Consider the following 12,726-nt stretch of genomic DNA (forward strand, 5'->3'; position numbering starts at 1 on the left):
AAGGAAAAGAGAGAAATGACAAGAGTTCCCTATGCAAGTGCAGTTGGAAGTTTGATGTATGTTATGTTGTGCACTTAACCAGACATCTATTTTATGGTTGATATGGTTGGTCATTATCAAAGTAATTCAAGACCTGTTAATTGGCAAGCAGTTAAGAGGATTTTTTGATACCTTCGCGGGACATTGGATCTTATTCTTTGCTATCAGGGTGGAGATTTAAGATTGAGAGGTTATTATGATGCTGATTGGACCAGTGATAGAGATGAAATCAGATGTCCCACGAAGGAAGAATCTTTCATATGAAATCCAATGTCCCATGATGAAATCCAATGAGGCACATATGAGAGATTCCTTCTCAATCTCAAAATGATGATGGGGAATAGTTCCATGTTCATTTCTACATACTTTGGATCCTTGTGTGTCATTATGTAGTGATTTGCTCCCACTAGGAGCCAAGTCATTCCCACTATCTTTGGCAGTTTCAGGATGAAGTTGTGATTCCCCACCCTCGCCCAAAGATGCCATGACACCTTCAAGTTCTTGTAGCTCATAAAGCTGAAGATTTTGTTTTGCTTCACTGATGCTTGGAAAATCATCTTCAATGAAGTTGACATCGTGAGACTCTATCTCAGTCATTCCACCTTCAGTATGTTCACCATACATTACAAACTCCTTTGAGCTTTCTGAATATCTTATAAAAGATTTTCTTTTTTGCTCTAGGGCCTAATTTCCCATACTTATGGGAAGAACTATGAACAAAACTTTTACAACCCCAAGGCCGTAAGTTCTCCAAATTGGGTTTCACACCATACCATAACTCATATGGTGTTGTGGAAACTAACTTAGAAGGCACACGATTAAGGATGTAGGAAGAAATCAACATGCATTCCCCCCAAAATAAAATTGGAAGATTAGATTACGCCATCATCAATCTAACCATCTCTAATAGAATATGGTTCCTTCTCTCTGCAACACCATTTTTTTGTGGAGTACTAGGAATCGTCAATTGCTTGAGTATCCCTTTTTCCTCAGACAATCCCTGAAATTGTTTACACATATATTCACGACCCCTATCAGTTCGAAAAACCTTTAGGTTCCTTTCTTTCTGATTCTCAACCTCTGCCACAAAGTGCTTAAGCTGGTAGGTTCTAACTCCTATAACTTCTTCTTGAGTTTCGTTACCCAAAATATTGTATTGTCTGCTTATTGGTATCTTTTTGTAATTCTCATACCCAACTCTATCTCTGGCTATATGTTTGGTTACGCCTGAATCTACAATCCACCCAGGAATAGTATGATCAACAAAAACATGTGTGCAAACATAAGTAATAGTAGAGTTGTTAAGAATGGATATCTTCTTTTGCTTAATGCACTCACGAAGTGGCCTTTCTTGCCTCAGTTATAGCACTTGAACTTTGCCTTGTCCTTTGTAGCACGCTTGCCTTTTTGGTGCTTTGCTATCTTGCCTTCTTTAGGCCCAAGGTTACCAACTCCTTTGGCATTCCTTCTTTGTCCTTTGTGTTTAGGCTTTATTACCTTCTGCTGCCCAGATTGGGCAACAAGAAGGGTGTTTTGGTGCACCCCTATGTACTCTGTCTTAAGCTCAAGATGACGAGAAATATCAGCAAATGTCTTGATATTCTCATTACGTTTCAAAATAAGTTTCATTTGCCCCTAAGTAGGGTCAGATAGTGAGTATCACTATTGAAATCTACTATTCATCAAAGAGATTATTGCCAGCAGCCTTTAGGTCACGGATCAATGCAGACATCGCCCTTAGATGTTCAGCCATGCTATGCTTTGAATCCATTTCATATTGCACAAACTTCAAAGTAAAAGCTCACAACCTAGTTGCTGAAATCCCTCCATAGGCAATCTTTAGCTGGTTCCACATCTCTTCAGCATTTAGGTAGTCCTTAAACTCCCCCAATAAGATCATTGTGCATGCTACTCAACATAGTGAAGCGTGCACATCGATCTTTCCTAACCCAAGATTCATAGGCCTCTAAGTCACGATGATGTTAAGTAGCATTCCCATTTTCAGGTTGCATCATCACATTGGTTAGGTTTTCAAGAGTCTCTTGTTCATTAAGAAGATACTTAATTTTTCTATGCCACATATCATAGTTGGTTCCATCTAGTTTCTCTCCCTTAGTTAGATTAGCAACCATATTCTTAGTAGTCATTTTCACTACATTCATTACACAAGTTAACATTAGCACACACATTGTTTTTTTTAAATTTTATTTCCATAAATCCAACTAGACCATGATATTCCTTTCTACATAGTGAGATCGAAAATTTGCTAAGTTCGTAATCATCTCCAACTATGTAAATTTAAATGACATGCTAAGACAAAATTTGAGACTTATTGGTAACTGTGAAATACATCCCCTTACATGACTTCCAAAATTAAATTAGATAGCCTTAAAATTACATTGCCAAAAACAATGGCCCAAAGATACATTGCCAAAAAACACTAGCCCAAAAATTACATTACATTTTCAAGAACCCTACTACAAAAATTCTATTTTAATTGAAAATTGGGGATACTAAGTTACCAAATATTTTCAAGAATTGTCTTATCCGTCCACAATAATAATAAATAGATAGAAGGATGAGTCCCGATTTGCGTTCTACACGTCGGAGCTATTTTTTAGAGTCTTCTGGCCTCTATAAATAGAGACTGCCTCTCATTATTCAGCATCTTTTTTGGACCTTTTTCTTACACTTTGAGGGGCAAATGTTTTAAGGCTCTAACTATTGGGGTCATCCAATTTTCTTCACCTTCTATCTGTTGTACCTCTGGAAGATCTATGCTTGGCATGTATTGGACTTCATCAAACTTTTCCACCATTCCATCTGCTGATGCTTCCTTAGCTAAGGTGCCTGCTTCCATGTTTTCTTCCCTTGGGACTTGAATAAAATTAGTTTCTTTAAATTTCTTAACAAGGCATCTCGCCTTATTAAGATATTTCTTCATCCGTCCTTCTTTAGCTTCACACGTTCCATTCACTTGACCTATGACCAACTGAAAGTCTCATTAGACGACTATTGACTCTGCCTCTAAGGACCTAGCTAATTCTAGCCCTTTAAGAAAAGCTTCATACTCAACTTCATTGTTGGTTGTTTGATACTGTAGACGAACCTTATACTTCAACTTATCTCCTTTTGAGGATTGCAAAACAACTCATATTCCTCCTGTATATAGTATAGACGACCCATCCGCGTGGACAACCCATGTTTTAACCTCTTCCACCCCTTCTAAACCATCATGACTTGGAGTGAATTTTGCAATGAAATCTGCTAGAGCTTGAGCCTATATTGCATTTCTTGGTTGGTACTTGATGTCAAACTCACTAAGCTCAACGACCCATTGGATTAGTCGTTTTGCGGCTTCCAACTTGTTCATCGCCTTCTTGAGTGGATGATCTATTATGACATTGATGACAGCCTGGAAGTAATGCCTCAGCTTTCTGGAAGCTATTATTAATGCAAAAGCCAATTTTTTCATCATTGGGTATCGTCCTTCTGCTCCCTTTAGTGTTCGGCTTGTATAATACACAAGCTCTGCACCTTCCCTTCTTCCTTGATTAATGCTGAACTTACCGCATGTGGGGACACTGCTAAGTATAAATATAACTCCTCACCTGGTATGGATGGACTTAGTAAGGGAGCAGTGGTAAGATAAACTTTAAGATCTTGGAAGGCCTTTTGGCACTCATCCATCCATTCGAATGCCTTCCTGAGAACTTTGAAAAAGGGTAAACATTTATCTGTGGCTTTTGAAACAAACCTGTTTAGAACTGCAACTCGTCCAATGAGGGATTGGACTTCCTTGATATTCTTTGGTGGTTCCATGCTCAGTATGGCTTGGATCTTATCTGGATTCACTTCAATTCCCCTTTGTGAAACTACGAATCCTAGAAACTTCCCTGACGAAACCCTAATGGCACAGTTACTTGGATTCAGCTTCATATTGTATCGTCTAAGTGTGTCAAAGGTCTCCTGTAGGTCATCCAGATGTTTCTCTTCATCCAATCTCTTCACCAGCATATCATCCACACACACCTTTACATTCTGTCCTATCTGTGGACGGAACATGTGATTGACTAACCTCTGATAAGTTGCCCCTGCATTCTTCAAACCAAAGGGCATCACCTTATAACAAAATAAACCTTGACTAGTAATGAAGGATATCTTCTCTTGATCTGCCTTGTCTATCTTTATTTAATTATACCCTGAGAATGCATCCATGAAGCTTAGCAACTGATAACCTATTGTTGAATCTACCAACTGATCAATGCATGACAAATGATAACTATCCTTAGGGCAAGCTTTGTTCAAATTAGTGAAGTATACACCTATCCTTCACTTGCCATTTGCCTTCTTGACCATCACCACGTTAGCTAACCAATCTGGGTAATAGACTTCTCGAATAAATTTCATTGTGGTTAACTTCTGGACCTCTTCCTTAATAGAATTGTCTCGCTCAGGAGCAAAGACCCTCTTCTTCTGATGGACAGACTTAGAAGATGGGTGCACATTCAACCGATGAGTAATAACATTTGGGTCAATTCTTGGCATGTCTTCATGACTCTATGTAAAAACATCAATACTTTTCCTTAAGAATTGGACGAGGTCTTGCTTCGTCTTCTCCTCCATATTTGTTCCAATTCTAGTAAAAATCTCGGGATTACCCTCTTCCAGAAGGATGCCTTCCAGTACTTCGGTGGGCTCTACAACAACCCTTCTCTCCTCGATGCTCATTGTCTGCACGTGCTCGTCCATAGCCAACATGGCTAGATAACACTCTCTAGCAGCTAACTGATCTCCTTACACTTGCCCTATCCTATACTTTGTTGGGAATTTGACTGATAGGTGGTAGGTAGATGTTATTGCCTTCTAACTATTTAAAGTTGGTCTTCTAATGATGGCGTTATAGGAAGACAAATAGTCCACCACCAGGAAATTCACTTCCTTGGTTATTTGTTATGGATACGCTCCCACTACTATAGGTAGTGTAATAATGCCCACAGGTTGCACTTTCATTCCTCCAAATCCTACCAAGGGTGAATTTACTAGTTGGAGTTGATCTCGTCCAAGCCTCATTTGTTGAAAGGCGAGGTAACATAAGATGTCTGTCGAACTCCCATTATCCACCAACACCATTCTAGTCGTATAACTTGCAATGAGAAAAGTGATGACGATCGCGCCGTCATGTAAGTGATGGACTCTTCCAGCATCCTCATATGTGAACGTAATGGCTTGTTCATCTACCCCCCTCGTCCTTGGTGGTTGTCTAGAGAGTTGAACATTTTGTACAACTTTCAGGTATGTCTTCCTTGACTTGGAAGATTGCCCTGTTGAAGTTCCTCCTATAATAACTCTTATCTCTCCAAGTGGAGGTCGTGATGGCTTTTCTACCCTATCTGATAAGATTCTCTATTTGCTGTTTTAAGGCATAACACTCGTCTGTGTCATGCCCATGATCTCTATGGAGGCGGCAATACTTGTTCTTATTGTGCTTATTAAGATCTCCCTTCATCTTTTCTGGCGATTTCAAGGATGGGTCATCCTTGATTTGCATAAGCACTTGATCAAGTGGTGTTTTTAGGGGCATGTAATGCTGATTCCTTCCTGAAGACGATCCTACCTTCCTGTTATCTTGATCTTTCTTCTCTCCCGTCCGGGCCTTCTTTGGATGAGGTCCTTGTTCAAGATGGCATGGGAGGTCCGCTTCCATTCGCTCTGCTCTCTTCCTCTTCTTAGCAATGATTGCATCTTCTGCATTCATGAAGTTTTGGGCTGAATGGACAAGTTCAGCCATGGTTTGTGGCTCTTGATCATAGAGCTTATGGATGAACAAATTGGAACTAACACTATTGTGGAAGGCTGCCAATAGCAACTTGTCATCCATCTTGTCTACCATTAAGGCCTCCCTATTGAAGCGAGTGATGAAGGACCGTAAGCTCTTGTTTTCTCCTTGCTTTATAGTCAACAAACTGGACAAGGAGCATTTGTGCCTTTGTCCTCTAATAAAATTATTGACAAACAACTTGCTCAACTCTTCAAAAGACCTAATAGTATTCGGAGGTATCTTGATAAACCACACTCGTGTTGGCCCCTTAAGTGTAGTTGGGAAGGCTTTGCACATTATCTCATCTAGAACTCCTTAAAAGTGCATCGTAGTCTTGAAAGTTGCTATGTGATCACACGGGTCATGCATTCCATTATATCAGTCCAAGGAAGGCATCTTGAACTTGGAAGGCAGGGGGTGACTATTGATGGAAGCCATGAAAGGGGAATTAGTTCGATGAACTTAATCATCTACGTGATTCATCCTTCTCATATTCTCCCTCATCTCATCCATGACCCTCCTCATTTGATCCATCTCCCTCTTCAAGTGTGGCACCCTTCGTGAAGCGATACCCCTTGACTGGTTCTCGTGCTTAGCATTTTCTCATTCTCTAACTTCTTGACTCTGAGCTTGCCCTTCCGTACATCGTTCATGACGTTGCCTCCTTTGGTTGATTTCTCAAGTCAGTTCTTGATTCTGACGGGTCAGCTCTGCCATGGCGGCTACCATAGACTATATTTGTTGGATAGAAGGCAGTTGCATGTCTGGTGTTGATTGATGAACGCGGTTGAGATGACTGAAAGCGTTCCCACTAACCTGTTGGCTAGGACTAGTGGCCATTGACCTTGTCCGGATCATACAGCCTTTTGTCTTAGGAAGATAAATTGCAAATCACAAATTTAAATTTCCCATAGACGGCGCCAACTGATGATGTAAAGAAAATCAGTAGGCTGAATGCTCCGTGCTTCAATGGGCTAGTGGTTGCTTGGAAGGTCTGTAAAGAAAAAGACACAAGATCAAAGGTGACCGGGGTGGACTGGCCAAGAACCCTTCGATACTTAAGTTAGTTTTTCTCTCTAGAACTCAAGAATTCCAACTTTAGCAGTAGTGAAAACTTACTTTCATTTGATGTGAATGAGTCCTTATATAGTGAGCTTTGGAGTGGTTACTTGTTTAGTAACTTCCTCAACGTGTGTGGAAGTTAGAATGTTTAGACTTAACTTCCACAACTGCTATAAAAGTTATTGTATTCAATCTTATCTTCTACAACTGCCATTGGAAGTTAAGTACTTAGTGGGAAGTTATAGCGATGAATAAGGATTTTGCTCATACTTCAGAATAGTAGAACGTGGTCCAAATTACAAGCTTTTGTATATAAATTCATCCTGAGAATTTTCTAAGTGTTGAGGGGTCGTCTAGGCGCTTTCCTGATGGACGACCCTTATGCCCACGGATGACCTTCTGATGATGGACAACCTTCTTATGTCGGGCTAACCTTTTTGGCTCTGAATGACTCTTATGAATGAATTGGAGATGACTTGATTTTTAGTTCACAATCATTAATAAATAAATATTAGACCCTAACTTAAAGTAATGTTTGTAATTGTATTGTGTTTTAGCCTTTAAGAACACATTTTTTTTATCATTAAAAAAACACATATTAATATTACACTGAAAAAATAATGAATTCAATAATTGAAACGGTTGAAAACAAAATTAAGCCAAAACCTCAATTCATTAATGAAAAAATATCCAAAATTTTGAACTTAAAAAAAAATAACGGAGTTAAGTAAAGATAGACTTACATAGAAATTTGGACGGATGGATTCTCTCATATCCAATTTCATGTTTGACAGCAAATTTTGCTTTTAATTAAAGAATATAGATTACATGGAACAAAGTACCAAACAAAAGCTATAACAAATTAAATCCATTATAAAATATTGATGTCAACAACAATTAATCATGTAATAAGAAATTAAAAACATACAAATATAATGCTTGCTATATTTACTTCTAAAAAAACAATAAAAGGTTTGATCAAACATAGAATTTCAGCTTATCTATAAAACTTGTTGACAAAAATCATATTATATATAATAAAAAGGCAACAAATTCACAAAATTTATTCAATTTGATGAAAGAAAAAAAAAATGACCTGCAAGGTTGTAGGTAGGGCAGAGAGGAGAAATGAAGAATATAGCAAATAATTGTAAAGTACATAGTAGAAATAATGAAACCCCAAAAAACTGTGTATATATAGTGGGAATTTTAGGTTGTGAAGAAAATGATATAAACAAAAAAAAAATTTAGGTGAAACTTAAATACACTTTTTTTTTTTACTTTATTATTTGGAAAAAGATGACATAAGATGCAAATTTATCCACCAAAAAAAAAAAGTAGGAAAAAAAGAGAGCAAATTCTATCTTTTTTTCCTTTTACATTTTATAAAGAAACATAGGAAAAAAAAAATGCAAATTTGATCTTTTTTTTTCTTTTACCTTTTTTTATCTCTCTTTTTTATTTAAATTCTATCCTTAGGTAATTTTATTCTATTGATTTTAGGCTTTGTTGATAACATTTTAGATAGACACAACTGTTATAGTTGTAAATCAAATACTACTTTCTTTAATTACTTGATTTGTCATATTTATCCAAAAAATATGTATATCTATTCTTAAAATTTAAAAATTTATTAAAATTTCTGCAATTTGGTGAAGCCATATGGCGTAATCACGGCGTCTAAGTCCAACTTTTTGTTATATATAACAATATAATAATATGATATGATGTATGAAGAGATTCAAAAAGTTAGTTATAACTTCAAAAAATCTCAAAAAAATCCATAATCTAATTAGATAATTATTATTATTTTAAAAAAAGGGTTAAAATTGTAGTTCAAAAAAAAAAAACTATTAGAGAAACTTTTTCCCTAAAAATTAGCACTCTCTATTTAAATATATTTCACGCATGTTTGATATATTTTTTCCTAAAAATTAGCACACACTAAACCTAGTAGTTTACTTCATTTCAAATCCTAAATTTTAGTTTCTTAAAAATCCATGTGTAACCTCACTAACAATATACAAATTCATATTGAAAAATTACATTAAACTCAAAATAAATAAAAAAAGAGCTCATCGCATGTACGGAGCACCTGTGATGAAGCTAGTTTTATTTAATTGAGTAGTTTTTCTCCATCTCTTATTTTTATATATTAAAAAGATTCAAAAAGTTAATTATGATTTTATAAAATGTCAAAAATACCCTTAATTTAATTAGATAATTCTTATTCCTTAAAAATAAAAAATGAGGTTAAAATTGTAATTCAACAAAATTAAAAAAAAAAACTACTAAGAGAAACGCTTTCCTACAAATTAGTACACTCTCTTAAATATAGAGCAGTGCTACGTTCACAATATTTTCATAACAAATCATAGGTGGTAAGTTTTTATTCGTTCTAATTTGAATTTACAACTTAAATTACTTTTTTGCCTACCCATAACAACCAATAACAACCCATCAATTAGAATTTGTTGTGAAAATATTGTAGACATAACATTTCTCTTAAATATATCTTACACACTTTTTTTTTTTGATACCATCACACACGTTTGATATATAGCACATTCTAAACCCACCAGTTTACTCCATTTCAAATCCTAAAATTTTAGGTTCTTAAAAATTCCTTCGTGTGTAACTTCACTAATAATAAATAAATCCAAATTGAAAAATTACATTAAACTCATCACACATGCTGAACATGTGTGATGGCACTAGTATTATATTATTTCAATGAGTTGTATGTTATAATAAAAAAGAAAATGTTAATGAATGTCCTTAAGACTCTATTTGGGAGTTCATAAGGAAATGAAATGGAATGATCATAAGGGAATAGAAAGGAATGGAATAGAATGTAATGTATTTAAGTAAGAGAAAAGAATAGAAAAGAATGAAATGGAATGAAATTAAGTAACTTTGATTGAATGTTCTAAAGTAAAGGAATGGAAAAGAATGAAAATGAATGGAATGTAAGTAATCTTGTTTGGGAGTAACATGGAGGGAATGAAATCGAATCGAATAATTTTATGACAATATTACTATTAGACCCCTATTTTAAAATAAAGGGTTGAATATATAGAGGTATTTTGGGAGTTTAGTATAAAAATCATTAAATTCAATTCTATTCCCTCTCATTCTTTCCAATTTCGAGGGGAATGAAAATTTGAGGTTTTAAGGGAATAGAGAAAAATGAGTGTTCCCTCTTACTCATTCCGTTCCCTCTTACTCATTCCATTCCCTCCTACTTAAACTCCTAAATAAGGAAATGAAATTTTCATTCCCTCTATTAAGGTCTTGTTTGGGAGGAGGGAATGGAATGAAATGAAAATGAATGAAAATAATAATTTTAGAATATTCTTCCATTCCTTTGTTTGGGAGTTTTAATAGAGGGAATGAAAAATCCATTCTTTTGTTTGAGAGTTCAAGTGGGAGGAAATGAAATGGGTAGAAGGGAACACCCATTCCTCTCTATTCCCTTAAAACCTCAAATTTTCATTCCCCCCGAAATTCGGAGGAATGGGACGGAATGAAATTAGATTTAATGAATTTTTTTACTAAAACTCCAAAAATACTCCTATATATTCAACTCTTTATTTTAAAATAAGGGTCTAATAGTAATATTGTCATAAAATGATTCAATTCCATTCCATTCCCTCAATGTTACTCCCAAACAAGATTACTTACATTCCATTTATTTTCATTCCTTTATTTTAAAACATCCAATCAACATTACTTAATTCCATTCCATTACCTTATGAACTCCCAAACGAAACCTAAAACTCTCAAACAAGGGAAGAGAAGAATATTTCTAAAATTATTCTTTTTATTCGTTTCCATTCCCTCATTCCAAACGGGCTTAAGGCAATGATTGACAATCTATTTAAAGAAAATTTTTATGAGAAAAGAAAAAAAATTAATTAATTTTTTGATAGCTCTTTTCATTTTTCAAAAAAATAATGTCAAAAATTTCTTAAAATAAATTGTTAACCATTGCTCTAAAAACACTTGTTAGCGTGACAAAAAAAAGTAATTGAATTATTTTATTATTATTATTATTATTATTAGTTTTTTTTTTAATTTGTAGAATCAAGTAATTGAATTATGTGAATGCATTGAGGAGGGCGTTAACATTTCTCTTTTATTTTTATAGAAAAACCACAAGGGTTAAATTGTAGTTTTAGCCAAAAAAAAAAAAATCGAAGATTGCTTCAACCAATAGGAATTAGAGTATTGAGTGCGATTCGCGTCATTACCCAAAAATACATCCTAGCCGTCCGATCCTCGAGACGCGCACACAAAATCTATATGATTTTCAACCTCTTCAAACATCTACTTTTCTTTGCCGAAAGAGAGACACACACACACAGAGGCGATGAAAGAGAGAGAGAGAAAGTGTCGAATGAAGGTAATAATAATTTGTTGCTTTTAGATTTTTATTATGAAATCAATTTATTTAGGGCAAAGTACGCTGGTTCGCTGTTATAATTTTCGTATTTTGTGGTGTTAGGGTTTTGAAATTTGATGGCTCTAATTGATCTGTTAGGGTTGGTGTGATTGTTTTGTTCTAGGCTTTTTAAAACCATGCTAATTTGTTTATTATCCTCTGCAACAACTAATTATTCGATTAATTTTTGAAGTTGCCGTTAGTAATAGCCACGTGCTTTTGGTTTAATCCGATATTGTTGATGGTTTCGTAATTAGATATGATCAAATTCTTACTTTCTTGTAATTAGTGACATAATAATACTTTTTGTTGTTGTTTGTTGTTTTGCATGTCTGATCATTATTGATTTTTCTGACTTTGTGGTACATAAAATGAATAAGGCGGGGATGAAGGTAGAGGTTGAAGAAACCATGGAGTTGGAGGTCCAACTTCACAAGCGATTCAAGCATGACCCATCTCTACTGGAGTCCATCACAATGGAGGCCGTCACAAAACCATCAATGACCATTTGGAAGTCCATGTAAAAATTGCTAATCCTTAAAACTACTTTCACTTCCTTTTTAATTTTTAATTTTTGGTCTCATCTCACCGTAACGTTAAATCACCACTTATTTTTGGTTTTTTGGTTTTTTTTTTTTTTGCTAAGACGTGATCGGGTATTGCGAAAATCGGATTTACCACTTGCTTCAGAGGAAGGTGTGAAGCCAAGTTAGCCAACTGAAAATTAGATCATATTTGTCAATCTCTTTCTCATCATCCTTTATTTAATTTTTTTCAGGGTATGACAATGTACATATCTTTTATCCTGCCTAGACCAACAGTGACCGTCTTCTAATAAAAATTGGTCAGTCTGGACTTGATCTAAAGGAGGTTGATAGGGAGTTTGCTAAACTGGTGCCACCACCACCACCAGAGGAGAAAACCAACCTTGTTCTTAGGATTTGCTTTTTTGACAAACGCCCAGTACGAACTATTTTCCACTTTGTCACATCACCACCTTCCTTCTTATGAATATACATTCAGCAAAGGGAATTTGATAATTCCTGCATTTTGGACATTAATTCTTGTGTATTGACATAGAGGCATTCATTTACATTATTGCTTTGCACAATTCTTCTAAAGATTTTAATGCCATAACATGATGAAATCTAACTTCTTCTTTTTTTCTTTTTTCCCTAGGAAAAAGACTATACCTTTGCTTGGGTTTGAGATTTCTCAAGTATGATTTAAATAAGGTTTGTTGGTTTTCCTCACTTTTTAATTGTTGTTATCGTAATTTCTAACTTAGCTCATATATTTTTGTTTCTTTGGTTGCCCCTCATTGAATATTTGTACCCTTTAGATTTTGATCTCTTGCATG

At 35.2% G+C, this 12,726-nt stretch overlaps 1 protein-coding gene and 2 long non-coding RNA genes across 3 annotated transcripts; 2 read left to right on the forward strand and 1 right to left on the reverse strand.

Annotated features, from left to right (window-relative positions):
* Nucleotides 1-5,428: 5,428 nt before the first annotated feature.
* On the reverse strand, nt 5,429-6,157 carry LOC142628765 (uncharacterized). The gene has a single exon (XM_075802807.1). The coding sequence runs from the start codon at nt 6,155-6,157 to the stop codon at nt 5,429-5,431; it is 729 nt and encodes a 242-aa protein (XP_075658922.1).
* A 4,954-nt stretch (nt 6,158-11,111) lies between these two features.
* LOC142626816 (uncharacterized) lies at nt 11,112-11,880 on the forward strand. The gene is made up of 2 exons (XR_012842671.1): nt 11,112-11,327; nt 11,747-11,880. It is a non-coding gene; the product is annotated as an uncharacterized LOC142626816 (long non-coding RNA).
* A 111-nt stretch (nt 11,881-11,991) lies between these two features.
* Nucleotides 11,992-12,330, forward strand: LOC142626817 (uncharacterized). The gene is made up of 2 exons (XR_012842672.1): nt 11,992-12,062; nt 12,145-12,330. It is a non-coding gene; the product is annotated as an uncharacterized LOC142626817 (long non-coding RNA).
* The last annotated feature ends 396 nt before the right edge of the window (nt 12,331-12,726 follow it).

The sequence above is a fragment of the Castanea sativa genome, chromosome 3 (genome assembly GCF_040712315.1).
Source record: "Castanea sativa cultivar Marrone di Chiusa Pesio chromosome 3, ASM4071231v1".
In the NCBI taxonomy this organism is placed as follows: Eukaryota; Viridiplantae; Streptophyta; class Magnoliopsida; order Fagales; family Fagaceae; genus Castanea; species Castanea sativa.